The sequence below is a fragment of the Suncus etruscus genome, chromosome X (genome assembly GCF_024139225.1).
Source record: "Suncus etruscus isolate mSunEtr1 chromosome X, mSunEtr1.pri.cur, whole genome shotgun sequence".
Taxonomy (NCBI): Eukaryota; Metazoa; Chordata; class Mammalia; order Eulipotyphla; family Soricidae; genus Suncus; species Suncus etruscus.
Window position 1 is genome coordinate 96,158,842 of NC_064868.1, and position 26,083 is coordinate 96,184,924.

A 26,083-nucleotide genomic window follows, 5' to 3' on the forward strand; every position below is an offset into this window, starting at 1 on the left:
GTACCCACTACCCAAGTGAAGAGAAAACCGTTCAAGCTCTCACCTAGTTCCCGGCAAGAAAATAAAACCAACACCCTGACAGACTCGTGAAGTGTGGCCCTCCTAATCACCTCTCCCTAATGTGGACTGTGGCTTGATACTGGAACTAGCTCCAAAGGACCCCCACTGCAAGAACTCTACCCAAGACCTCCCTGCCTGGACCCCACACCTCACAAGGAAATCTCAAAAGACAAGGGGGAACCCTATTCTTTCATCATAAGTATAGACCTATATAACACTACCTCTTATCCTGTTTCTCCCCAAATGTAAAGTGATCTCCTGTATAACTTCCCCCCCTTTTCTCTGTTTTGTCTTTTCTTTTTTATTTTTGTTAGATTCTTTTGTTTGTTTTGCCTTGTTTTAGTTTTTTATTGGATTTGATTTGTTTTGCTTCTTTTGGGTCACTCCTGGCAGAGCTCGGAGGGTGTTCCTGGTACTATGCTTGGAGAACATCCCTGGAGGACACAGGGGACCATTTGGTATGCCAGGTTCTGAGCCACTGCCCTTCTACAGAAAGGATAGATGCCTGATCTCCATGCTATCTCTCCTGGCCGCACTTTATCCCTTTAATTACATCTTTTATTTAATCTTCTATTTTTTCAAGAAACTTTTTTCCTTTAGATATGTGTAAGCATATATATTCTTAGTTTTTGTGGGGAGTCTGGTTTCTTTTCTCTCCACCCACCAAATCCACCAGCAATATAATGTAGCACCATTTCCTCCTGCAAAGACATATTAAAAAGGGGGAAATTGTACTTATAAAATCAAGCTCTTATCTACTAGAGATAAGAACTCATACTTGTTTACAACACAGGAACATCTCCCACCCTGAATGTATGTCATGTGGAAACAACTTAGGCTCCAGGGAACTAGACACTGACCGTTCAGCTTTAACTCCTGGATCCCAGACATAGATACGACAGAATTCTCCGCAGCAGCTCAAGGAACCAAATCCCCTCCAGGGCATGTACAACGCTGCTCTGACACCAACATTAGCCAGTCCTAAATTGATAACCTGACAAGGAGGAAATGGGAACAACTTGATCTAAGAGCAAGTTGTCCTCCCTCATCAGCTATCAATAAGACAAAATTAGAAAACAAGTCACCCTTTGATATGTGCAAAAGCCAAGATCGCTATATACTAGTTGTTGCAACCAAGACTGGACAGTATACATCCAGGGATCATCATCAACAACAGCAACAAAAAGCTCTAGCCTAGCTTTTGGAATACGATCTGTTCAACAAACAAGAGCTCCAATTCCAGAAGGTTGACTGAGACAACCGCAACTGAACGGGTCTTCCAGAAACATAACGAAAGACTTTATCCCAGGCTCCAGTCTAGGAGCAACATAACGACCAAGAATACCAACTACAGAAGATGGATTAAAACGACACTGAAGGGCCCGGAGAGATAGCACAGTGGTGTTTGCCTTGCAAACAGCCGATCCAGGACCAAAGGTGGTTGGTTCGAATCCCGGTGTCCCATATGGTCCCCCGTGCCTGCCAGGAGCTATTTCTGAGCAGGCAGCCAGGAGTAACCCCTGAGCACTGCCGGGTGTGGCCCAAAAACCAAAAAAAAAAAAAAAAAAACCCGACACTGAAGAAACATAACTGCTAGAACAACAAAGAAAGACTTCATAAACTCCATTCCCTGAGCTGCACAGCCACAAAGATCTCTAGAAACAGAGGTCTGATTTTACCATCCAAGACAAAGCAGAAGTCTTCCGCACACCACGAAAGCAGCAAGGGGAGAGTAAATGATCATGCAAGGAGTCTAGAGTTAATCCCATGACAGTATACTTCAGGGGTGGAGAAACCCTGTGTCTCCTAGGTCAAGGGAATTCCCTCTACAATAACCCCAATAGTTACTGTGCCTATGCAGGGGGATAAAGAGAAGGAGGGAAAAAAGCACAAAACAATCATTTTTCCACATGTTTATTTATTGATTGATCGATTTTTGACGCCTTTATTTTGGTGTGGAGATTATGGTTGATGTCTCCAATATTATTTTATTTTATTTTGTCTTGTCTTTCTCTTTCTTTTTGCATTCGAGCATGAGTTGATTTCAGAACAGAGACTATTGTGTGGTGCCTATCTTTATTGGTGTAGTGCTCACCGGTTATTTAATTCAATAATTTTTTTCTGTATTGCTGTGGTATTTCAATTACCTTTTTCACATCCTCTCTCAAACTGAGGTTGGAAGCCTCTAGAGAGACTCAGCCATTTTCAACGTATTTGACTTTTGACTTCTTTTTGTTTGTTTGTTTGTTTGTTTTTTCCTTCTTATTTTGTACCCCATCCTATTGCTTTTCTTGCCTTCAAACAAAACCACATACCTTGATTTTTCTAGCTCTGCCTCTTAAATAGAAGGGGAAACGAGGGTTCCAGGACCAAACAGATATGAGATCACTAGTAGTAAGCCAGACAAAGAGGGCTCCACCTACTCTAGCAGCCCGGGGGGTGATGGTGGGTTATATGGGTTGTAGAAAGGGAACTGGAATGGGGGAGGACATAGTTGGTGATGGGTATTCCCCTGATTCAATGTTAATATGTACCTAAAACACTACTGTGAAAGATATGTAAGACATTATGGAAAAAAGTGTTTTTAATCAAAAACTTTCTTTGACTTACATGTATTATTATTATATCAATTATATTATATGTTATGTTATGTCACTATATTATGTTATGTTAGCTTACCTCATTATGTTAATCAATTTTGTCTCTTGAATAAATTCTTACAATAAAAAAACTGTGGTACATTTATGCCATGGAATACTATGCAGCTGTTAGAAAAAATGAAGTCATAAAATTTGCCTATACATTAATGAACATGGAGACTATTATGCTGAGTGAAATGAACCATAGGGAGAGGAATAAACATAGAATAGTCTCAATCATCTGCAGGATATAAGAAAAACAAAAGACAGTATGGCAATAATATCCGGAGACAATATAACTATGTCTTGAGGACCAGTTTATGACATGAAGCTTGCCACAAAGTGCGGTAAGTGCAGCTAGAGCACTAACAACAATGCCAACTACCATGACAATGATAGTGAGGGGGAGAGGATGAATGTCTTTCTGAGATACACACAGGTGTTTGGGTGGGAGAGGGAAATAGGTGGTAGGAAGATCGTACTGGTGGTGTACATTCTATGACTGAAAAACCAGTTTGAAAAATTTTGTAAATATGATGATTAAATAAATATTATAAAAATAAATCAAGGTATATTTACACAATGGAATTCTATGCGGCTGTTAGTAAAATAAAGTCATGAAATTTTCTTATATATGAGTAGGCATGCTGAGTGAATAAATTAGAGGGAGAGGGACAAGCATATCATGATCTCACATATCTTTGGGATTTAAAAACATAGTATGAGACTAATATCTAAAGATGATAAAAATTATGAGTGGGAAGTGCAGTAAAGACACATAAGGGACCACTATAATAATAATAATAATAATCGAAAATTATTACTCTAAATCAGGGGTGGCGAACAAGTTCAACACAAAGAGCCAAAATTTTAAACTGAGAGTCAGAGAGCCACACCACATAGTGACCTGCCAAAACAGACAAACACTCACACAAAAACATATAATTTTAACAATAATGTATTAAACACATATTGCATTTTGTCATTTTGAGTGAGGGTAAAAATCCTGCAGTGATGGTGAGGGTGTGCTGCGTCCTCCACACTAAGAACTAACGTTAGGCAAGATGTGACCCAACATGTGCCACACGGGTTCCTCCCCCCCTCCGCTCACTGGCCCATGCAGTTGTTTCAGAGGGATGGGAGATGGGATGACACAGCCAGGGGGCGGGACTACGTGCTCGGAGATCTCTTCTCAGAGGTTCCTCCTCAGAAGCAGCAGAACAAAATCCAAACTTGGCAAAGAGTCACAGTATACAAAATAATGATAAGAGGCAAAGAGCCGCATTCATTTTGGCCCGGAGCCGCATGCAGCTCAAGAGCTGCATGTTCGCCACCCCTGACTCTAAATAAAAATTGATTGCTGAATGAAAGAAATGTGATATATATGCCTGATTTCCATCTAGTAACAATCTTGCAAACAGACTTTATAAAAGTAAAAGAAAATGTAAAAGTAAAAGTAAAAGAAAGAAATAAAGAGAGAGAGAAAGAGAGAAAAAGAGAGAGAGAGAGAAAGAAAAGTGTCTTCATTATAAATAGTGCCTGGATGGGAGGGTAATTGAGGTAATTGGTGAATTGATGGGTATTGGAACATTGTATGACTCAAATCAACTCTCAACACTTTTTAATTCTGTATCTCACAGTGATTAAATAAAAATGAAAAGAAATGATACCTTAAGTTCTATTCATCTTGTAGAAAACAGGTAAATTTCTTCTTTTATTCTAACAGATCTATGTTTTATTCTCTTAATATATTGCATTTTCTTTAAGAAATCAGCACAGTTTTTATTTATCTTTTTATTACAGTGTAATCCTAAATGGTTAAGAAGTGCATTGGTGTAGAGAAAGGATAGGTTTATATCCAGGTTTCTGGATATAAAGTGCTATCATTTTTATTTCTCATTTTTTAACTTTTTCACAAGGTTACATATTTCATTTTTTCTATATTTTTATTTTTAAATTTATTTTTAACTGAAACCCAACTACAGATATTTTTATAATCATGGTACTTAAACAAAGACACTATTATAAGAAAAGAAATTAAAAATAAATCCAGGGGCCGGGCGGTGGCGCTGGAGGTAAGGTGCCTGCCTTGCCTGCGCTAGCCTAGGACGGACCACGGTTCGATCCCCCGGCGTCCCATATGATCCCCCAAGAAGCCAGGAGCAACTTCTGAGCGCATAGCCAGAAGTAACCCCTGAGCGTCACAGGGTGTGGCCCAAAAACCAAAAAAAAAAAAAAAAAATCCAGCCCTTTTTTCTTTTTCCCCATTCTTCTTATTTTTCTCTCTCTTCCTCTTCTTCCTTCTCTTCTTCCTCTTCTTCCTCTTACTGCTTTTTCTTTCTCTTCCTCTTCTTCATTTTCTTCTTTCCCTTCTTCCTCTTCTTTTTCTTCTTCCTTTCTCCTCTTTTCCCTCTTTTTCTTATTCCTCTTCCACTTCTTCCTTCTTTTCTTCTTCCTCCTCCTTCACTATTTCTTCCTCTTCTTCCTTTTTTCTTTTTATTCTTTCCCTTCTTCCTTGTCCTCTTCTTCTCACACTTCCTCCAACTCTTCTTAATATTCTCTTCCTGAGTCTCTGTGACTCCAATGATTCCTATGTTGTTTCTGTTGAGTTTATCAAAGACTTCTATTTTCATCTGTTCACATTTTTGAGTAGTTTATTTATTGTCTGGTCATTTGCTTTAAGGTTCTTTTCCAATCTCTTCTGCTCTATGGAGTTGTTCTGCATCTCATCCTCTGGCTCACTGCCCCCATTCTCTGCTGTTGTCAATGGTCCTCAAACTACGGCCCGCGGGCCACATATTGTATTTATTCCCATTTTGTTTCTTCACTTCTAAATAAGAAATATGCAGTGTGCATAGAAATTTGTTCATAATTTTTGTTTTTACTATAATCTGGCCCTCCAACAGTCTGAAGGACAGTGAACTGGCCCCCTGTTTAAAAAGTTTGAGGACCCTTGGAGGCTTTTCATTGAGGTGTTCAGTTCATCTACTGAGTTTTTCAGACCTCTTATTTCAGTTGTAAGTTCTGTCATTATGGTCTGTTCAGATCGATCTATGCTTGCTTTGAGTTCTTTGAGCATCCTCCATATATACTCTAAACTTCTGAGAGACTTTTCAGGTCATCTTCATTCTCTATGCGTGGTGCTGTCATGCATTGTTTTCCCATTGCAATACTTGTGTAGTGGTTTTTACAATGTGCTGTTCTTGGTTCGTAAGTTAGAAGATGCCCGCGGCTGCGGAGCAAAGTGGTGTGCTCCTCTGGCTCCACCTTATTGGGTTGGGCCATTACCGGGTTTGGGCCCTGGAGATTATGTACAATGGCTTCTTCTTGGCTGTTTTGGGCAGAAAAGCAGACAGGGAGCAAGGCAGCAGTCTTTTATAATGGCTTTCCTGTGCCCAATCACACGGTAGGGATCAGTACCCATCTTATTGAGTGGAGCCCTTACCAGGTTTGGGCCCTGGAGATTATGTTAGATGGTGTCTTCTTGGCTGTCTTGGGCAGAAAAGCAGCTCAATACAGTTTTTAATATACTAATGAAATGCAAAAACAAAAACCAAACAAAAAGCAGAGTATATTGTTGTCTATAAATACTTGCTTCTTACCTCATGTTTAATATTTTAATATATAAACTGTTCTTGTACTTGGCTAGTTTAACATAATATGAAATTATCTTGTTGCAGTTTCAACTATAAATTGCAAGGCTCACTAAGTTGATTTGGTACAAGTGTTAGATCATATAAATCATATTTCTCATATTTCTGGAAGCTTCTAACAGCTAGCTTTCTTGTATTTATTGTTTATCAGATGGAAAAGGAGACTGTCATTGATTTTTAGTCCATTTTTATGGCCTTTTATCCTTTTTCAAAAACCATTCACAGCATAGTTTTTACTTTGTTTAATGAAAGTACATCACATAGTTCACATAGTGAACAATAATACATTTGCTTCAAGACAAGTGAAATCAAAGTTACTAAAATAGAAAAAAGTAAAAATAAAAAGGAGAGAAAGTTTAAAAATGAAAGAACATAAGAAAGAGTATTGTGGCAAGCACATTTGTGAAATTTATTGTATCTCCAATGAAGTCATTAATATAATGGCAGAATGTTTAGTAATCTCTTGTTTTTAGCTGTCCATTCTATTATTGGTATATTTCTGTAAGGAGGACAGCAATAAATCACATTAAGTTGTCCAGAATTGGGGCCAGCGAGGTGGCACTAGAGGTAAGGTGTCTGCCTTGCAAACAATAGCCAAGGAAGGACCGTGGTTTGATCCCCCGGCATCCCATATGGTCTCCCCAAGCCAGGGGCAATTTTTGAGCGCTTAGCCAGGAGTAACCCCTGAGTATCAAACGGGTGTGGCCCAAAAAACAAAATACAAAACAAAACAAAACAAAAACAAAGTTGTCCAGAATTTCAATGCACTACTACTTATACTGAAAACTTTAGAGGCATATACTCAACTTCCAGACCTCCTGGAAAAAGGAAGATATGGGGGAAGGGTGACGACACTAGCTCCAAAAAAACCTGGTGATATAAACCCCCAAACCAGTGACCGTGAAGTTAGGTCAGCTTACTGTTCTTGAAAGGAATCGTAAGGAGGCAGGGCTATCAAGAAAATGGCGATTCTGGGTGATGGAGGCAGCAAGTGTGGCTTTGCAGGAAGGGGGCTTAGCAAACCATTCTTTCCTCCCAATATGGCCAGATTTCCATATACTTATTTTCTTTATACATTCATCTGTTGTTTAACACTTGGCTGTTTCAAGACTATTGTAAATAGTGTTGCAGTGAACATACATTGCATATGTTTTTAAATTAGTACTTTTGTATTCTGAGATATAATACAATGTGTGGAATCACTGGATTATATGTAATCCTAGTTTAATTTTTTTTAATTTCCACTACTCTTTTCATTGAGGCTGAACCAGACAATGAACCAGATTTAATTTTACTGTTAAAATCAACAATAAATGAATATCATTTCATTGCATTTCATAAGCACTGGTCATTTCTAGCCTTTGAAATATATGCCTTTTCTACTGATGTGAAATGATAATTCACTGTCATTTTGACTTTCATTTTCCATATAAACAGTGATGCAGTATAAGTTTTCATAAGCCACCTAACTTTTTGTTGGTGCATCAAATTTATAGCATCAACCTTTTCAGGATTCTAAAATACTCAATGTTATAGTGAGTATAATTAATTAATTAATTCTGTAATAACCTATGTTTGATTTTTTCTTTTTTTGCCACACCCAGAGGTTTTTAGTGGTTACTCTTGGCTCTGGGATCAGAGGTCTTTCCTGACGGTGCTTGGAGGATCATATGGAATACTGTGAATAGAAACTTGGTAGGCTGCATGCAAGGCAAACACCCTATCAGCCATGCTATTGCTCTGGCCCCTGTAATTGCACATGGTACTGTCAGGTCTTATATAGAGAGGAATACTGTTACTGAATTTACTTCTTTTTAAAATTTTTTAGTTTAAAATTGTGATTAACAAAAATAAAAATTTAAGAACCATGATAGTTGAGCTTTTGTTATTTAATATTTCAACAGCAATCCCACAATAAGTGTTTCCATCACCAATATTCCCATATTCTGTCAAGATCCCATTTGCACCCCCTATTTGCACCTTACATGTTTTCAATGATTTTGCATATGTGCTTTACATTTATAGCTATTCCAAGCTCCCACATCTCCTTTATAACCAAACTCTGACCCTTGTTCCCCCATTACTTCTCTTTCTCATATTCCCTCCTTGTTCTTTTGTTCTCTATTCTCTTCCTTAAGCTCTTATGTCAAGGGTGATCTAATTATAGCCCTTTACTACCTTTACTATTTCCTCATCCAGTTAGTTTATATACTACAGGTAAGTGTGATTATCTTGTGTTTATCTTTCTCTTACTGTATTACTTCACTCAACATGATATCTTTCATTTCCAACGAGGTTGCAGCACATTGTATGATTTTTACCATTCTTTGCAGCTGTATAGTATTTCATTGTGTATATATGTATATATATCACATCTTTATAATACATTTATCTGTCATTAGACACATAGATTTATTCAATATCTTAGATATTATACTAATATTAAATTTATTAGTAGTTCTGGTGATTCACCAGAATTTCCTCAAATCCTTATAAAGAGTATAACTTGTATCTTTCTGTTTGATTTATTCATCCTTTTCACTATACCCACTCCAGTGTGCTTACTGTTGTATTGTTTCTTCCATTCTTCCACTATTGCCTCAGCTATTCTGATATTTTAATTTTACTAAGTGTGAATCATCACTTTCTACATACTTTCAGCAACCACCCTACTGGTGAATTTGAGTATTTCTTGTAGCTCATGCCAAGGTATTAAATTCCTTACGTTCCCCCTCTCGAAGGCTAAATGCTAAACTTACCTGATGGTCAGATCTGCTCACAGTGGGGAGGGGACTGTAGTTGCTAATTAAAGTGGCCTGGGGAGGGGTAAGAGGATTCATCGAGATAAAAAGCAAAGGATTCAGCAAGAAGCCTGAGAAGGACGCAGGATGTAGAGAGCAGAGACAGGATTAGATGAAGGGCAGCGGAAGGTTAGCTTAGAAGCCACACATGGTGGCTAGGGCATTTAATAAAGCTGTATGCCTCCTTACTTCTACTGACTACTTGTGGGTCATTTCCTCACCACTACCTTGAACCTTCGGACCCACTGGATGAAAGGGGGTGCAGGCACCAGGATGGACAAGAAAGGACTCCCCATCTATCCACAATCATCCACGACCCTCAGGACTTTTATTAATTCAACACCCATACTCCACTGCTCCCACACTAATAAATTCCCAACATTCAATCTTATATACCTACTCCCTTTATCATATATACTCAGATTTCATTTTCATGACACCACTACTAATCCCTATCAATCCATTCTGGCTAGGCTTTGAATCTCTTTAGAGTGTAGTCACTTAGTCCCCTCTAGGAGGTCTAGCTAGCATTAACCTCATCTCTGCCTTTGCTACAATCTAGTTTCTAGGAAAGGAAATAAGTGTGTTGCCTTTTGGGGCCGTTGATTTTCATCATTCCCAATCAAGGATACAGGTGAGGGATGAGAATTAGGAGGGAAATTGAGACAATTCTGTAGAATCACAAGTCTCAGGAAAATCTGGAGATTACAAATTTGGTTAGTATCAATCTAGAAACCACCGAACCATGTATCAGTGTACTATTTTTTCTCATTCAGCATCCTTATTTTGGCAGAGCAAACCTATATCTCCTGGGAGTTTAATATTTTGGAGCTCAATCACCACTGAATACTACTGGTCTCATTGCTATTATTTCCCTCATGTTTCTCAAATGCTTGACCAGAACATATATGACCCTCCTCCAGTTTACCATCCCATTTCACCAGTTGGTGAAGCTCTTAACAACAGTAGGACTGCCACCTTGTGGCAGGGGGCTATCTATGCTCCACCTACCCATGGTGATGTCCTCTCGCTGGTGAGATCTAGCTCCCAAATTCCATCTCAGTACAAGTTTCACCCTCAATTTCAAGTGTCATAAATAGAGTTCCCCAGAAATCATAGTCAAAAACAGATTATAAGTATATAGAATTCTTATTAAAATATTTTCTTTTTAAAATTACACCTGTGAAAGAAAACACATGCAAATGCTGAATTGTATTTCAGTCCTAACACCCTCAAAGAAAGGTCTGAAATTAGAAGAATATTCCAAAATTATCTCAAATTGTATTGATCTAAAAAAACATTTTCACTCTCTTTTTTGACCTATAATTTCCCTAATCTTTTTAACCTTAAATTAGACAACTTTGTACATGAAATAGTAACTAAAGGGACTAATAATTAAATGCAGACTGACAACAGTTTTCTTAGCAGATCAGCCACAATGTTATTTACTGAAACGGGAGATGGGTTGTCTCTCCACAGTATTCACAACAAGCAATAAGTATATACTTTAAAGATGGTCTCTTTAGCAGGGGTCTCAAACTCAATTTACCTGCGGGCCGCAGGAGGCAAAGTCGTGGTGATCCTTGAGTGCATAGTCAGTAGTAAGCCTTGAACATTGTGGGGTGTGACCAAACAACTAAAACGAAACAAAACAAAACAAAAAAGATTCCTCTAGGGCAGGGCCACAAAATGTTGTACGGAGGGCTGCAAACGGCCCACGGGCTGCGAGTTTGAGACCCCTGCTTTAGAGTAAAGAATAAAAAAATTACCCACGCTTACTATATGAATTGTATTTCAGAGTATGGAAATGGCTATGGTTGATGGAGGTGAGTGCTATAATGAGGAATCAGTAATACTTTTCAAGAAATAATGAGATTAATCTTTATTGTTTCTAAACTCCAATATTTTAGACAATAATTATTCTGAATTTAGTTTATTAACATACAAGGTAAAAGACTGATGGAAACTACATAGTAGAAAGTTCAGGCTGACTTGATGTGAACCCACTAATCAATATTACTGGTGCTGGCCAGTGAGTACCTCCTGATGTGTTACAATAAATAGTGTATAGCATCCCTGCCTTTAAAATATTGTACTGGATCCTAATCTTTTGAGCCAATTTACAGTGTATAATTAAGTCACACTTATTCCTGCACCAAGACATGCAGCTGACAGAACAGAGAAGAAAGTCAATAAATCAAAGATGAAGCATTTAAGAGAGCAAGTAAATTAGTACCTCCAACAAATCAATAGTATTAAGAAAGGGAAAAAGAGAGAAAGGGCCAGAGCTATAGAAAATGGATAAAGAACTTCATTTGTCTTGCATGCTGCAGACCTGGGCGTGGTCACCATTTGGTCACTATAAGGAGTAATCTCTGAACTCAGAGGAGGGCATGAGCCCTGAGCACAATAGGAAGTAGATTTAAGACACAGATTTAGATGCAATCTTATTTGGTGCTAGGTTTAAACAAACCAAATATCAAATGCTTTTTGAGATAATTGAGAATAAGAATATGGAAAAGAGTAGAGAAAAATGAAGATTTTTTTGGTGTGAAAGTGGCATTTTCTTTAGAAAATACTCATGTTTTTAGAGAATACTAAAGTTTACAGAGTAAAATGACATGTTTGAGAACATCCCTAAAATGCTTATAGAAAATACAAAGTAGATCTGACAAAATCTTGATCATTTAAAATGGGAATAATAAATATACAAATATTCATATTACTGCTATTAAATATTATACTTCTCAGTACTTAAAACTTTCTTAAGTCGACACCTCAAAATAATAAGTACCCAGTGGGCAAAAAATGAAACTCAAAGCATATACACAGACATTTGTAGCAGAAAATACTTTACCATAGTACAAATAAACATTTGAAAATACACTCAAGTTCATTGGTAGTCAGACAACTACAATATTAAGGATAGATTATTTGGGGCTGGAGCCTTAGAACAGCGAGTAGGGCATTTGCCTTGCACATGGCCAACTCTGCTTTGATCTCCCTCATCCCATATGATCCCCAAGCTTGTCAGGAATGGTTTCTGAGCACAGAGACATGAGTAACAGCTGCACACTACCAGTATGGCCCAACTCCCCACCCCAATAGATTATCTTTTTGTAGTTCTTTGTCTTTGGTAAATTTTATGTTTATTTTTTGTGGAGTATAGCGTCACACTTCAAGTATACGTGTATAGCAAACCACACCTACCACAAAAGTTATTTGTTTTATTTTGCTTTGTTTTCCTGCCATACCTAGTAGAGCTCAGGGCTAACTGCTGTTTCTGTGCTCAGGGAACACTCCTGATGGTGCTTGTGAATGAACTTTCATCAGCAGATGCAAAGCATGGGTCCTAGTACTACTGTACTATAGCACTGGTCCCCAAATGAGATATTTTTAATTCAAATGTTTTACAAAAATCTGAAAGGTCAGGATTATCTTGTCTATGAACATGACAAAATAGGCAACTGTTGATAGGATGGCAAATAATCTTACAGTCTGTACTAAGAATAAACTCCACAATATGCTACTGGCACTATACTGTTTAAATAATACCACGAATTAATGATTTGTATATGGCATTGCGCTTTACAGCCACGAGACCAGCTTGCTATTTTGCTGGAGAGCAAAGTTTTTGCACTGTCCTACCCTCCCCCACTAAGAAAAACAACTTTGAGAACAAATTGTATTGTCGTAAGAATGCTCAAATGAAAATTTCATCATGCAAGTCCATTAAAATTTAATCGTTTTGGGGGCCAGAGGGATAGTGCAGCGATAGGGTGTTTGCCTTGCTCGCGGCTGACCCAGGAGGGACCTCGATTTGATGTCCAGCCTCCCATATGGTCCTCCAGGCCAGGAGAGATTTCTGGGCACAAAGCCAGGAGTAACCTCTGAGCATCACCAGGTGTGGCACAAAAAATAAAATAAAATTGTTTTTATATAATCAATGTTGTGTTTAAGAATAGAAAAAATAAATAAGAAAAAAGAGAAAAAAACCTCTGCTTCCAGTCCTTGTATCATTGTAGGTATTTTTCAGTGTGTATATTTGTTTTTCCGGTAGAAAAGACATCTTGTTCCTTGATATTTTGTTTCTGTAATTCCCTCCTGAATCTTTGCACACATCCGTAAATAGCAAGTTAGAAACTTAGTGAATTTCAGCAAGTTTCATTTCCTTCCAATGCCTCCTTTCACAAAAGCTGGGTGTACGTCGGCCAAATCTTGCAGACAATTTGCTACTTGCTCGAAAGTTCTTACTCCACACGCCTGCTATCTTCGCAGAGAGCAAAACTGTAGTCTCCACAACTTGGAAGACGTGCCTTCTCCTGCTCCTGAGACTCTTGCAGAAATCCCGACACCATCTCCCTCCTGGCTTTTCCAGCCCGCTCCTCCCCTAGTCGCCCCCTGCCCAGGCTTTCCCGCTCGCTCGCTCGGGGCGGCTGGGCCTCTGGCAAACGCCAAGAATTCCTCAAGGGTGGGGATCGAGGAGCGGCTGTCAGGAGGCCGCCATATTTCTGTACGGCCCGGAGGCTGCCCCGAAGTCAGTGGGTCAGGAGAGGTTCTGGCCGGGCGGGGCCGGAGCTGGGCTCTGCCGGCCTCACCCCTCCCTTGCGGGACAGGTGGCTGGGGCCCGCCCCGCCCCCGCCAGCTGCGGGGGGCGGGGAGATCGGGAGGGCCGAGTGCGGACGGCCACCACCAGCTGGGTGTGAGCAGACTGCGGCGAGGGCCACTTGGGGACGGCGGGGCGGCCAGTCCGGCGACAGCAAACGAGTACCGTGGCGGCCAAAAAAATGCTCTTGTACCGAGGGGCCCCCATAGGCCCGGGCGCGCAGAGCACTGCGCCCGCCCGCCCAGGCGGCGGCTCGCAGGCCTTTGGAATCCGCCTGAGCACGGTAGGTCATGGGGGCCCAGGGGGCGAACGCCCGCGTTCCAGGGTGGCTGGGGTTTCGCCCCGGGACGAGGCCTCACTCTGGGACTTCTCTTGCCCCCCCCTCCTCAGATGAGCCCCCGCTATCTCCAGAGCAACTCCAGCAGCCACACGCGACCCTTCAGTGCCATCGCGGAGCTGCTAGGTGAGTGGCGAGAGCGGGTGGCACCGCTCGGGTCTGGTCGTGCCAAGGCGGGGGCCGCAGACTCGAGAGATAAGTGCCCTGCTAGGGAGGGGACCCCCCCCCACTTGGGATTCGCCAGGGGTTGGCTGGCAGAGGACAGGATGATCATTGATTTCTCTCGGGATGGGAGGATTTCTCCTCCTAGGAGGAGAAGCTGAGGGACACTAGAGGGGGGGTCGGAAAACTTAGAACTTGTGTGTGTGTTTTCTCTCCTATTCGTGATGTTCCGGGCACATCGGGTTTGCTTGTTTAATATTGCAAAGGAGATGCATAGGCATATCGGGATCCGAGGCGACAGGGCTCTTGAGAGGCTGGCAGTGGACTGTGGGCGCCCTCCATAGCAAAGGGACATTGGAGGAGATCCCAGAGGGACGTGGAAAATGGTCCCGAAAAACGGAGTACTCTAACGTTTGGGACCAGAGAGTCTGGGAATGATGGGCCATCTCTTAAGAGATGACACGAGTGCATTTGGCTTCTGAGACTTGCGAGTATTGGATCCGTGGTCCACGAGCGCCCTCACACCGCTGGAATGAATACTTAACCTCTTCCTGCACCACCAATGTTTGCTTTTCAAGAGCTTGACGCCAGCTTTTGCAGCAGCAGTGTGCTAAAATACTTTGTGGAAAGCAAAGAAGAAACATTCCTGGATAGAAAATTGAAGCTGTGCGCTAGCAAGTCTAAATGTTTCATAATGAAAAGAAGAGAGAGAGAGAGACAGAGAGAGAGACAGAGAGAGACAGAGAGACAGAGACAGAGACAGAGAGACAGAGAGAGACAGAGAGGATAGAAAATTGAAGCCGTGTGCTGAGCAAGTCTAAATGTTTCATAATGAAAAGAAAAGAGAGAGAGATGTGAAGGATGAGGTAGTCCAACAAAACTTCAAAACTTTCCAAATAAGCCCCAGACCCTACTGAAATAAGCAGTTGCTGGTATTATCTTGGGCAAGAACTGAAAAGTAGTAGGTTATGACCAGGAGAGTTATTTAGAAGGTTGATTGCTAATTTGACCATTACACAGAATACTTGCAAGATGGTTTGAAAATGGCAGGTTCCTATAACTTATCAAACAAACAAAAAACAAAAACGAGGACAAAGAAGGGAAAGTAACAATTGAAGTCCTCACTGGTTAAAAGTATTCCGTACTAAATTGGGAGGGTTCTCCTTGGTGTTGGAGGCCCCAACGGCTACATCTTACAGTGCTAGGGAGGCAAAGATAGGAGGAGACCTGTATATGAGCTGTCTCCCTAGCTCCTTGTGTAATGAATTTTAATGAAGATTTGAAGATGGTTCAATTGGTATTTTTGTATTCAAATGATTTTTGATTTATGTACTTAAGCAACCTCAGCCAAATGTCTCTGATTGTAGTACATGAATTTATAAATGCTAACCCATGTACAAATTGGAAAAACACATTATGATTATTAATGCTAATCTTTGTGATAGTTAAATGGGATAACAAAGTGTTAACTGGTTTTCATTTTATGTTTTCCTTCAATTTTATCTTCTATTTATGCATTAATTTTCTAGCGTCATTCTTTGATAAATATTTATTAAGCACTGACAGTGGACCAGGTTATGTGGGAAGTACAAAATGTACACAACAAAGATTCACCTCAATAATGAGGAAGATAAATTAGGTACAGAAAATTTGAGCATTGTATAATACTGACAAAAAGTTGCATTAGAAAAGTTATAAAATTATGGTGCTGTTAAATAGAAAAATACATGATTCGGCAAAGATAGGAACAGAATTAGCTGCTGAAGTTCAAAGGAGATATATCATAGCTTACCAGAAAGATGAAGTCTGGGAAAAACTTTATATAGGAGGTGACATTTAAACTGAGCTTTGAAGGACTTGTGCAAGTAGATATTTTCTAATGAATCATTCATTCCATAAATGCTTATATAGCACTGACTGTGGAACAGGCCATATATGAGGTACAAAAATGAATACAACATTCATTCCAGTAACAGGGAATACAAAATATATGCAGAAGGTTTGCGCTTTGTATAATACTAAACAGAAAGATACAACAGAAAATATATTAAACCACAGAGGATCCCTGAATTTAGAGGAAAGGGGGATGACTTCAATCTTACTAGGAATATGAGGGTTAGGAAAGGCTTTGTAAAGGAGGTGACATTTGAGCTGAGATTTGAAGGATTGGGACAAGTGGATTCGGCTGTGGGGAGGGAGGACATTCCAGGCAATAGAAACAACTGCAGGAACAAAGGCACATGAGTACTGAATAGTTGATTTTTATTAAAACATGGGATTCACAAACTGTCAAAAGTGTAGGTTCTTAGAGTTTACAAAGAACTTTAAAAATAAATTATCTTTTGGTTTGAGGTCACTCCTGGAAATGGTCAGGACTTACTCCTGGCTCTTCATTGAAGGCTCAATCCTATTGGGGATCAGGGGACATTATGGGGTTCCTGGGATTGAACTCTGATCAGTCACATGTCCAGGCAAGTGCTTTACCTTCTGTACTCTCTTCAAACCGCCCAAAATTCATTCTTAATTTTACTTTTGAGTTCAAGGATAGTCATCATCATCTTTACTCTTTTACAGATAAGAAAACTCAGAGAACTTTGTTGCCTTTTTCACAACTACGTTTCAATCTTGATGATTGAGGATTCAAATACAAATCATCTTATTTCATGTGCCAAACAGAACGAGTTTAGAAAAGCAGACTGAGACTAGGATATAATTAGAAAGCTCCCGGATTTGACATTTCAGTTCAAAAATTTCTTTGGGGGGGGAGAGACATTATCATGATTAGAGCTATGTAACTTCAGGAAAGCTAATCTTCAGTTCATTGAATAGAATAGAGGAACAAGAGATGTGACTTTAAAATTCTAGTTAGGAGGTTATTGTAGCATTCCAGATGATAGGAATAAATTCTATAAGATAGTGGTAATGGGAGTGGGAAAAGCAGGAGGTGATAAAAAACACCTGGCATTGTATTGAACAAAAGGAGCAGGAAGGGATTAAAAATGATTTTTGATTTTGAACTGTTGAGTGCTGACACTATGCATATAGGGAGTACAGAAAGAATAATCAATTGGCTTGTGTCAGAAAGAATGGCCCTAATTTTATATACAAATATTAACATATATATTCATATAAACATATATCCAAATATAATTTTTGATACATGATATTTCTACGGCAAGAGCTTGGCCATTGTCACCTTGCACTCTGAGAAAAGTGAAAAGATAGGAGGCTTGTAAAACGCTTTGTCAGAACCATTTCCCACTTGCCATCAGTCTCTCTTGACTGGTCTGAAACCGTTTTTCTTTCTCAACGAGGTTCTGTTCTTGAGACTTCAGATCCAAAGCTTTTGGGAAAGGCAAATGATTAGGCATATTATCAGATGAAAAGCTAGATACCCTGGAATCTATTATTCTCATGCTGATCCCTAAGTTTTGGGGGAGGGAGAGATGGATAAAGGGATCCCCTAATAAGTGTGATTCGGGTTAGGAAAGAAGACTCCCTAGGATCTGATAACACATGGGATTGTGTGGGCCAGGTTAGAAGATAAAGAAATCTCTGCATCTGATAATATAGTTATTGCATATGTGATGTGAAAGAGGAAACATGTAAGGTTCTCCCACAGTACTACTGGTTCTTATACTATGTGGCCTGAAATATGGGAGAATACAGATTCCCTAGCCTCTACTAATAATTGTTTAGAAGGTACAGCAACAAGAGGAAGATCTAAATCCAGCTAGGTACTAGATTAGGGTCTTACTATGCACTTATTTTGTTGAGACTGACTTTATTATATTATTTCATTGCTTGAGCCCAAGTGGAAGGACATTTAAAACTATAAGTAAGTGCAAAGCTGTGGCCAACCCTGCTACGTGAGCTGCCCCAAAGCCTCTACATGCCCCCTCCCTCCTGTACTCTACCAAATCCTATCCAAGGAGATAAAAGAGCTAGCTGCTCCTGGAAACTACCATGTAACTCTTAAGTGATTGAGTTGATATTCTTGAATGTGTACCTATAAAAAGCACCTAGTAGACCAGAGAGTTCAATGGCATGAGATCCTGCTTTGCATGCAGAAGGTCTGTTTTGTTGTTGTTAGTTTTTGGAGGGGACACACTTGGTGGAGCTCAGGGCTTACTGCTGACTTTGTGTTCAGTGGTCACACTTGGCAGGTTTAGGGGGACTAAGGTATAATCTAGCAAGCAGCCCCCCCAATTGAGTATGAAAAGAGTACACATGTTAGACTATGGTTCTATTGAAAATCTAACTCAGGAGGAATCATTATTTTTGCCTCTTTTAATTCTTGGTTCTCTATCTATATGGGTGTCTAAATGAATGGATATGCTTAGTAGCTAATTAGAATCCTCCTATCTAAGCATTCTTGGGATCTAGGAAAGGAATAATTAGGTTTTTTTTAAAACTTTTTAACTAAGGATGTGAAGTGATTACTCATTGTGCTTTTGATTTGCCTTTTCCCTAGTAATAAATTATGTTGAATATTTTTTCATGTGCTTATTGAACATTTATATATTTCCTTTGGAGAAATATGGTTCAAGTGCTTTGCTTATTTTAATTAACAAGGTGTTTTCTGTTTTTAATGAACTAAAGTTCTACATACATTCCGGTTATTATATAGAATATATCACATATATAAGAATAATATATCAGGTATGTTATTTGAAAATATTTTCTCCTACTTTATAGGTTGATATCGCATTCTCTTTATGGTATCTTTTGATATGTTTATAGGTGTCAAATAATCATTTTAATAGGTAATAGTGCTTATTATAGCATTATATAAGTTCCAGATGCACATAATTAAAAATCACGTATCCTGTATATATGCTTTGTTCACTGTTAAAAGTCCAGTTCTTAAGAACAGAGTTTATTAAGTACGGTCACAGTGGTGGGTGGGTTGTGGTTACTGAGACAGTGGTGAATGAAAGTTCATAGATTGGTGGAGATTGTGGTGTTAGAAAGTTGTGTAATGAACCCTTATGAATTGTAATGTAAATCATGGAACCTAAAATTTTAAAGTAAAGGAATAAAAGGCAATAGATTTTCAAAAATAAGTCCAATTCTACCATTCTTTGTATGTTTGTTGCCTTTATACCTATTTAGATCAACCTATCCTCCTTTCCTTCCAGTAACAATTAATTCGTTTTTAAAATCTTAAAGGTTTATATTTTGTTTATAAGCCTGCTTTGTATGTAAATTACTTGATAATACAAATGAAACAATTTAGTGTTTATCTTTGATGTATTTATTAACATAATATTATCTAGGTCCATATATTTTGTAGCAATTTATAAGATTTCATTGTTTTTTTTTAACCTTAACAGTAGTCCTGTGTATGTAAATACTCCATCACTTTTGATCTAATCATCAGCTTTGACACAATAGGCATGGGGGTACATTAAACTATCTTCAAATTAGTTGTTTTGGGAAAAAACAAAAATGGAATATCTGGAGTTTATTTAATTGCTTACTTTTTTTAAATTTGGACTTGTAATTCTTACTGGTTCTTAGTCTATCAACAGGATGGTGATCTTCTGTAAGCTATAACAGAAAAGGTGATACATATAATTAGAAACTAAGGTGTTCATAAATGAGCTCTAATGTAAGTAATATGCAACTTTATATCAAAATTTAAGGCTTGCCTCTCATCCTTCTTTATGTGTTCAAGGACAATAAAGTGGTTAGAAGACAAGAGGTTATAAGATGACAATTCTAGTTTTTGAGAATTAGCCTTTAGTTTATAGGATGTTTTATAATTTCCAAAGAGCCTGACGTTTGAAGGGAGAAGTATAGATTGCATATCAGTCCTTATAGAAATAATTTATCTTCCTTACCTTAGTAGACATCCTATTTAATTTCCTGTAGCCTAGTGAATGTATTGCCATTAAGGTCTCTTGTTCAACTTCTGGAACATGCCTAAAAAAAGAATAGACAGTTTTCATGTCTATGGGACTCTGACTGGAATAGACTATTAGTAAAAGAGACTTGACATCTCAGATTTCTACCTTTTGCAGATAATGCTGTAGATCCAGATGTATCTGCCAGGACAGTCTTTATAGATGTTGAGGAATTCAAGAATAAATTCTGTTTGACCTTTACTGATGATGGATGCGGGATGACACCTTTTAAACTGCATCGAATGCTCAGGTAAAGATATCTTCATTCTATTTCTTGAGTTTATTAACTCTTTTTTTAAACTTTATTTATGTATTGATTGGTTGGCATTTGGGCCATACCCAGCAGCTCTCAGGGGTCACTTCTGGTTTCTGCACTCAGAAATCGCCCCTGGCAGGCTGGGGGGCCATATGGGATGCTGGAAATCGAACTGGGCCCCTCCCGGGGGTGCTGCATGCAAGGCAAATGCCCTACCACTGTGCTGTTTCTCCAGCCCCAAGCTTAATAACACTTTATTAGCCTTAATAATTCTCTTTAATTTTATGCACTTTTATTCATTCAGCATATCTAAATGGAATGTCTGTTACGCCACAGCAGTGATCACGAAACACATTGTTTTTGTTCTCATATAACTTTTGGTCTAGCTGTAAATTCAAAGAAAGTAGTAATCACAAAAAATTGATATGTATATTTTTTAAATTACAGGGTGTAGTGAGGTATGCCTACCAAAGGAACAAAATCTGATCCAGAAGGTCAAGAGGTATTCAGCCTGACATCTAAAATAGAGTAGAATATAATTAATAAACACATAATTTATAAAGGTATAAAGTGGTTCCTCAGCTCCTTCCTTCTCTTTCTACAGATGAAGTTGAGTACTGTACATGTGGCTTCCTTGGCTAATGTGTGAAGCATGAGTAACAATAGAGGGTTGCAATAGAGGAGGTAAAGGGTTCTAAACTAGTACAATGGAAAGCTTTTATTTTGTTGCTTTTTCCTTTGAAGATATTCTAATCCTAAAATCCTTTGGGTAGGGAAATCCCTTTGATCCATCAAAGAAAAACTTAATTTGAGCATAACCATTTTTTTTAAATTTTGTTCTTTTTTTCCACTTAGCAATCTGCAGACCGCGTGTCTCAGTCCCTCATAATGAGAAGAATATTTGAGGAAAGCTTCTTAGAAGTGAGACAAGAATGTCACCAATATGCCGATGAAAATATGCAGCTGACTCTATCTTTTAATTTATGGCATCACTTTATCTCTTACATTAGTATCTTATAATAAGAAAAATACAATTTTAGATGTGATGGAACCAACATATTTACATTTAACTTAAATTGATATATTTATATTTTAGTTTATTAGTTATTGGGTTTCCATTTACATTGATTCTCTTCAATTTTGGGGCCTTTCCAAGAGGTGCTCAGGAGGCCTCCTGGACTGTCCTGGTGATTCTCAGCTAGTGGTTCAGTGCTTGGACCCAACTATGTAGAATTGTGCAGGTTCTATGCTGCTGGGAACCACCAAGGTCACCTCAGTGGTATGCAGGGGGCCTCTAGCACTGTATCTAGAAATGTTTGTGATAGGCCAAACTTGTGGTGCTTGGGGATCAAATCCGTTTTGGTTGCATATCTTTATGAGTTTGAGTTAGGTATGTGCCTTTACCCCTGTTATAAAACCCTGTTAACCAACCCCCTCAATTTCTTTTATTAAGAAATAAATTATTTATTTATTTACTATTTGGGGGGATTGGGCCACACCAGGCAGTGCTCAGGGGTCACTTGGTCACTCTTGGCTCTGCGCTTAGAAAGCACTCCTGGCAGGATATCAAATAGTGAGCCCAGCAAATCTTACTACCTTCCACTTTTTTCTGAAACTGCATCTGTGAAACACATCTGGGAAATTGATAGTTATAAGCAGGAAGGCAGAAGAGGGTTTCCAAACAAGTGTGACAATACTTTTATTTGCCTTATTTAAGCACTGGTTACAAAATTGTTCATTGTTGGGTTTCAGTCATACCACATCTTTCACTAGTGCACTCTTTCCATCGAAGATGTCTCCTGTTTCCCTCCCACCTCAATCTCCACCCTTGCCTTCTTCTAGGGCAGGCAAATTTCTTCTCTCTCCCCCACTCTCTCTTTTCTTTTTAACACTGGTTTTCACTATTGTTAATTAGGGGGGTGTGCCTATTAGTTTCTCTACTTTAAGTGCAAGTGTAACAGTTTTGATTTTCGATCAATTCAACACATTTTTACTGGTTTACAAATTTTACTATGTGAAAGTCACTAGATACAGTGTTGAACCAGACAGATGTGATTCTTACTTTCAAGGGGCTGTTGGTTTGTGAGATTTAAAAAATTACCTAAGAGGCCAGAATGGGTACGGTATTTGCCTTGCACATATCAAGCTGAGTTCAATCAGTTGCATCCTATGTGATCTCCTGAGCACCACCAGGAGTAATTCCTGAGTGTAGAATCAAATAATTAAAATATGCAACACCTGAGTACAGAGCCACAAATAAGCCTTGAGCATTGGTGGGTGTGTCCCACCAAATAACCCCCACAAAAAACCTTAAGTAGTAAAAACCTTAAGTAATACATGTAAATACCTAACTTAGGGGTAAGTTCTGTTAAGGAAAAGAACTGTATCTATGACTGTATATAACAGGGATCTAACTCAGCCTACAGAATCAAAGGTACATTGTACCTAAAAAATGGCATGTTTCATTCATTCAAAATGTTCTTTCCCCAAAGAACGAAATAGTAAAAGTTATAGAAACTTCATTTAGCATTACCATGTTTGTATTTTAATACTTAGTATGTTCCCATTAATTTGATCTCAACAATGGTTTGTTGTATTTAAATTTAATTTCAGAGAATATTGTTGTTTAATGTTTTAGTTTTTCTTTTTTTCTTTCTTTCCTCTCTTCTTCCCACTTGCCCTTTCTTCCCATCACTTCCTCCTTTTATTCCTCTCTATGCCCCTTTCTATTTTTACTTACTAGTTTTTTTGTTTGTTTTGAGGCCATACCCAGAAGTGTTCATTGGTTACTCTTGACTCTGAACTCAGGAATTACTCCTGGCTGGCTGAGGCTTCCATATGGGATGCCAGGATTTGAACTTAGGTTTACCTTAAAAGGTAAATAATCTGCTCACTATCATTCTGGCCCTATTTTTGGGTACTAAAGAGAGAGAAGCTATGAGTCAATGTGGTTTTTGTTTTTATTTTGTATTGCAAGAGATTGACCTCAGGGCCTCATGCTTGCAAATCATGCATTCTACCATGAACTACATTATTGTCCCTGTTTAATAAATGTATGCATATAAGTTTCATTTTAAAAGATTCATAAATACAGTGCCAGAGGGATGGCTCAATAAGTTAAGCACATTCCTTGCATGTAGGATGCAGGAAGCCTAGGTTCAATCTGAAGTAATTAGTGGTTCCTGAGCATTTCCAGGAATAACTATTCCTCAAGCACAGAGCTAGAAGTAGATCCTGAGCTCGGCCAGGTGTGGTCCCAAAGCAACACCTTCCCCCAAATCCCATAAATATAGGTACATAAATATATATATTGAACTACCAAGTCAAGCATTGCCAGAATTAGCTTTGCTTCCCCATTGAAAAGCTAAGTGTGGCCACTAGCTTAAAAAGATACACAAGTTCCCTCTACTTTCCCTTTTCAAAAATAGAATAAGAATTTCTACTTTAGGTGCATTGTCATTTTTCTTTTTTCTGGGTTTATCACTGGCTATGATATGATACTTTAAAATGTTTAATGAATTCTGTATTGTGTTTTTATACACACATCTATATCTATATACATATATAGTATATATACCGTATTTTGGGGTATTGAACCCCAAACCCATGATAATTAGGGGTAAATCCCAGCTATGCACTCAGGAATCAATCTTTATGGTGTTTGGGGCACTATATGAAGTTCTGGTTATTGAAGCTGGGTCAGCTTTGTGTAAGACAAATGTACTGCCTGTTGTACTATGTCTCTGACCTCTGGAGTTTATTTTTGTGTGCATCTTCAGCCTTGATTGTATCTTCAATTAGGAGTTTCCCATTTATTTAAAAGGATGATCTGTTATGTATATTAATTTTTCTAATTTTAGTTTTGGAACATTAATTTGTCTTTTAAAAAGTTACAGAGGTAATACTTTTAAATTATGATTCCTACAAGAATTTTGTTTAGCTTATAACATTTGTTTAATTTTGTCACATTTTCCACTTCTTAATGCTATTCTTCTTATTTTCAGACGAATAAAATTGTAATATGATAGCCACACTTCCTGCCAAAAATTTAGAATCCAATGAAAATCACATTAAAAGGAAAAGCATATCATCAAATTCCTTTAATGTCCATTATTAGCTTCTGTGGATAGTGTATGAACCAATAAACTCTGTATTTAATCCTGTTTTTCAGCAAAGTGGAAAACAACTTTTCAAGGTCACATATTAGAACAGCAACAGAGTCACTAAAGATTTTTGCTCCCTCTTCTAGGAAATACATTTTCTAGGAAGTCTGTTCTAAAAAGAATAGTAAGAGAGTAGCACGTGTTCAGCAGTTGAATGGCCATCCTTTTATTACACATGTTACATCACCAATACAACAAGAAACAGCAGTGCCTGCCATTGTATGTCCATTTATTTGCTAAGGTTTCATTGATAAGAGCCCATTTTGAATTTTTCTCTCTGGGGATAAAGTGATAGTACAGATAGTAGACTTCTTGTCTTGCATGTAGCCAACACAGGTTCAACCCATGGCACCCCATATGTCCCTAAGCCATACAGGATTGATCATTGCCAGATGTGGCCCTAAAACAAACAAAAAGTTAAATTTCCTTCTCTTGATTCTCCATTAGAGAGCAAGATCCTACTTTCCTATTTTGCATCCAAATAACAGGTACTTAGGCTCCAATATGTATGAACACTGTTGCCTAATCTGATGAACAGAAAAAAGCTCTATTAGTGAGATAGTATGCATCTAAACCAAAACATCGCAGTAGAAAATTATTGAGCTATAACAAACTGTATTAGATTTATTCTTACAATTCTGTTATTGTGAGAGTTTTATATTAAGTATGGCATATTTCATTTTATTGGGTTTCATTGTGCTTCACATATTTTGCAAATTAAGGGTTTCAGACAAGCAAGTTAAGTCAGGCAGTATCATTTTTCTAACAGTATTTTCACTTCATGTCTGTCACATGTGGGTAATCTTACAGTATTTCAAGCTTTTATTATTGTTATTATTATTATGCCTGTTATGTTGATCTGTGAACATTGATCTTTGACATTACTATTTTCCTTCTCCGCAAGTAAAAATGTTATGAGTCACTGAAGGCTGAGATGATGGTTAACAGTTTTAACAAATTTTTAATTTATTTTGTTTTTTTTGTGGAGGGGCATATCTGGCTGTGCTCAGAGATCACTCCTGCTAAGACTAAGATCATCATGTGGGGTGTGGGAGATTAAACCCAGGTCAGCTACTTGCGAGGCAAGTGCCCTGTTTGCTCCAGCCCCAACAATGAAATGTTTTTAAATTAAGGTACATTGACTTTTAATCTTACTACTATTGCACACTTAACTACAGAATAACTTTTAGGTATACTGAGAAATCAAAAATACGTGTCTATTATTGATATTAACTCAATTATGGTGGTCTGGAATTGAGTGTGCCGTATCTCCAAGGTGTGCTTGTGGTATTTATTTGAGAGGAATCTGGCAACCATTTTGTAATTTGCTGTTAGAATGCCTAAAACAGGAATTTAAGTTGAATGAAAGGATATATGAGAATTAAAAGGCACATAGAAAAAAGGGAGAAATATGGGATAAACAGCAACAAAATCCAACACTTGAAAAAAGTATTAACTGGGGCAGGGAGGGAGAAATTCACTGCAGTGCTTAGGGTC

General features: G+C 38.4%; 2 protein-coding genes across 2 annotated transcripts in view; both read left to right on the forward strand.

Annotated features, from left to right (window-relative positions):
• VAMP7 (vesicle associated membrane protein 7) overlaps positions 1 to 26,083 on the forward strand; it is a 1,102,798-nt gene that overhangs the window by 299,289 nt on the left and 777,426 nt on the right. The window lies entirely within an intron of this gene.
• MORC4 (MORC family CW-type zinc finger 4) overlaps positions 13,859 to 26,083 on the forward strand; it is a 102,113-nt gene continuing 89,888 nt past the window's right edge. Inside the window, exons 1-3 of the mRNA XM_049766723.1 lie at positions 13,859 to 14,042; positions 14,150 to 14,222; positions 20,285 to 20,417. Of these exons, the coding sequence (XP_049622680.1) occupies positions 13,941 to 14,042; positions 14,150 to 14,222; positions 20,285 to 20,417 (308 nt within the window). The 5' untranslated portion in view covers positions 13,859 to 13,940. The remainder of the gene's footprint in view (positions 14,043 to 14,149; positions 14,223 to 20,284; positions 20,418 to 26,083) is intronic.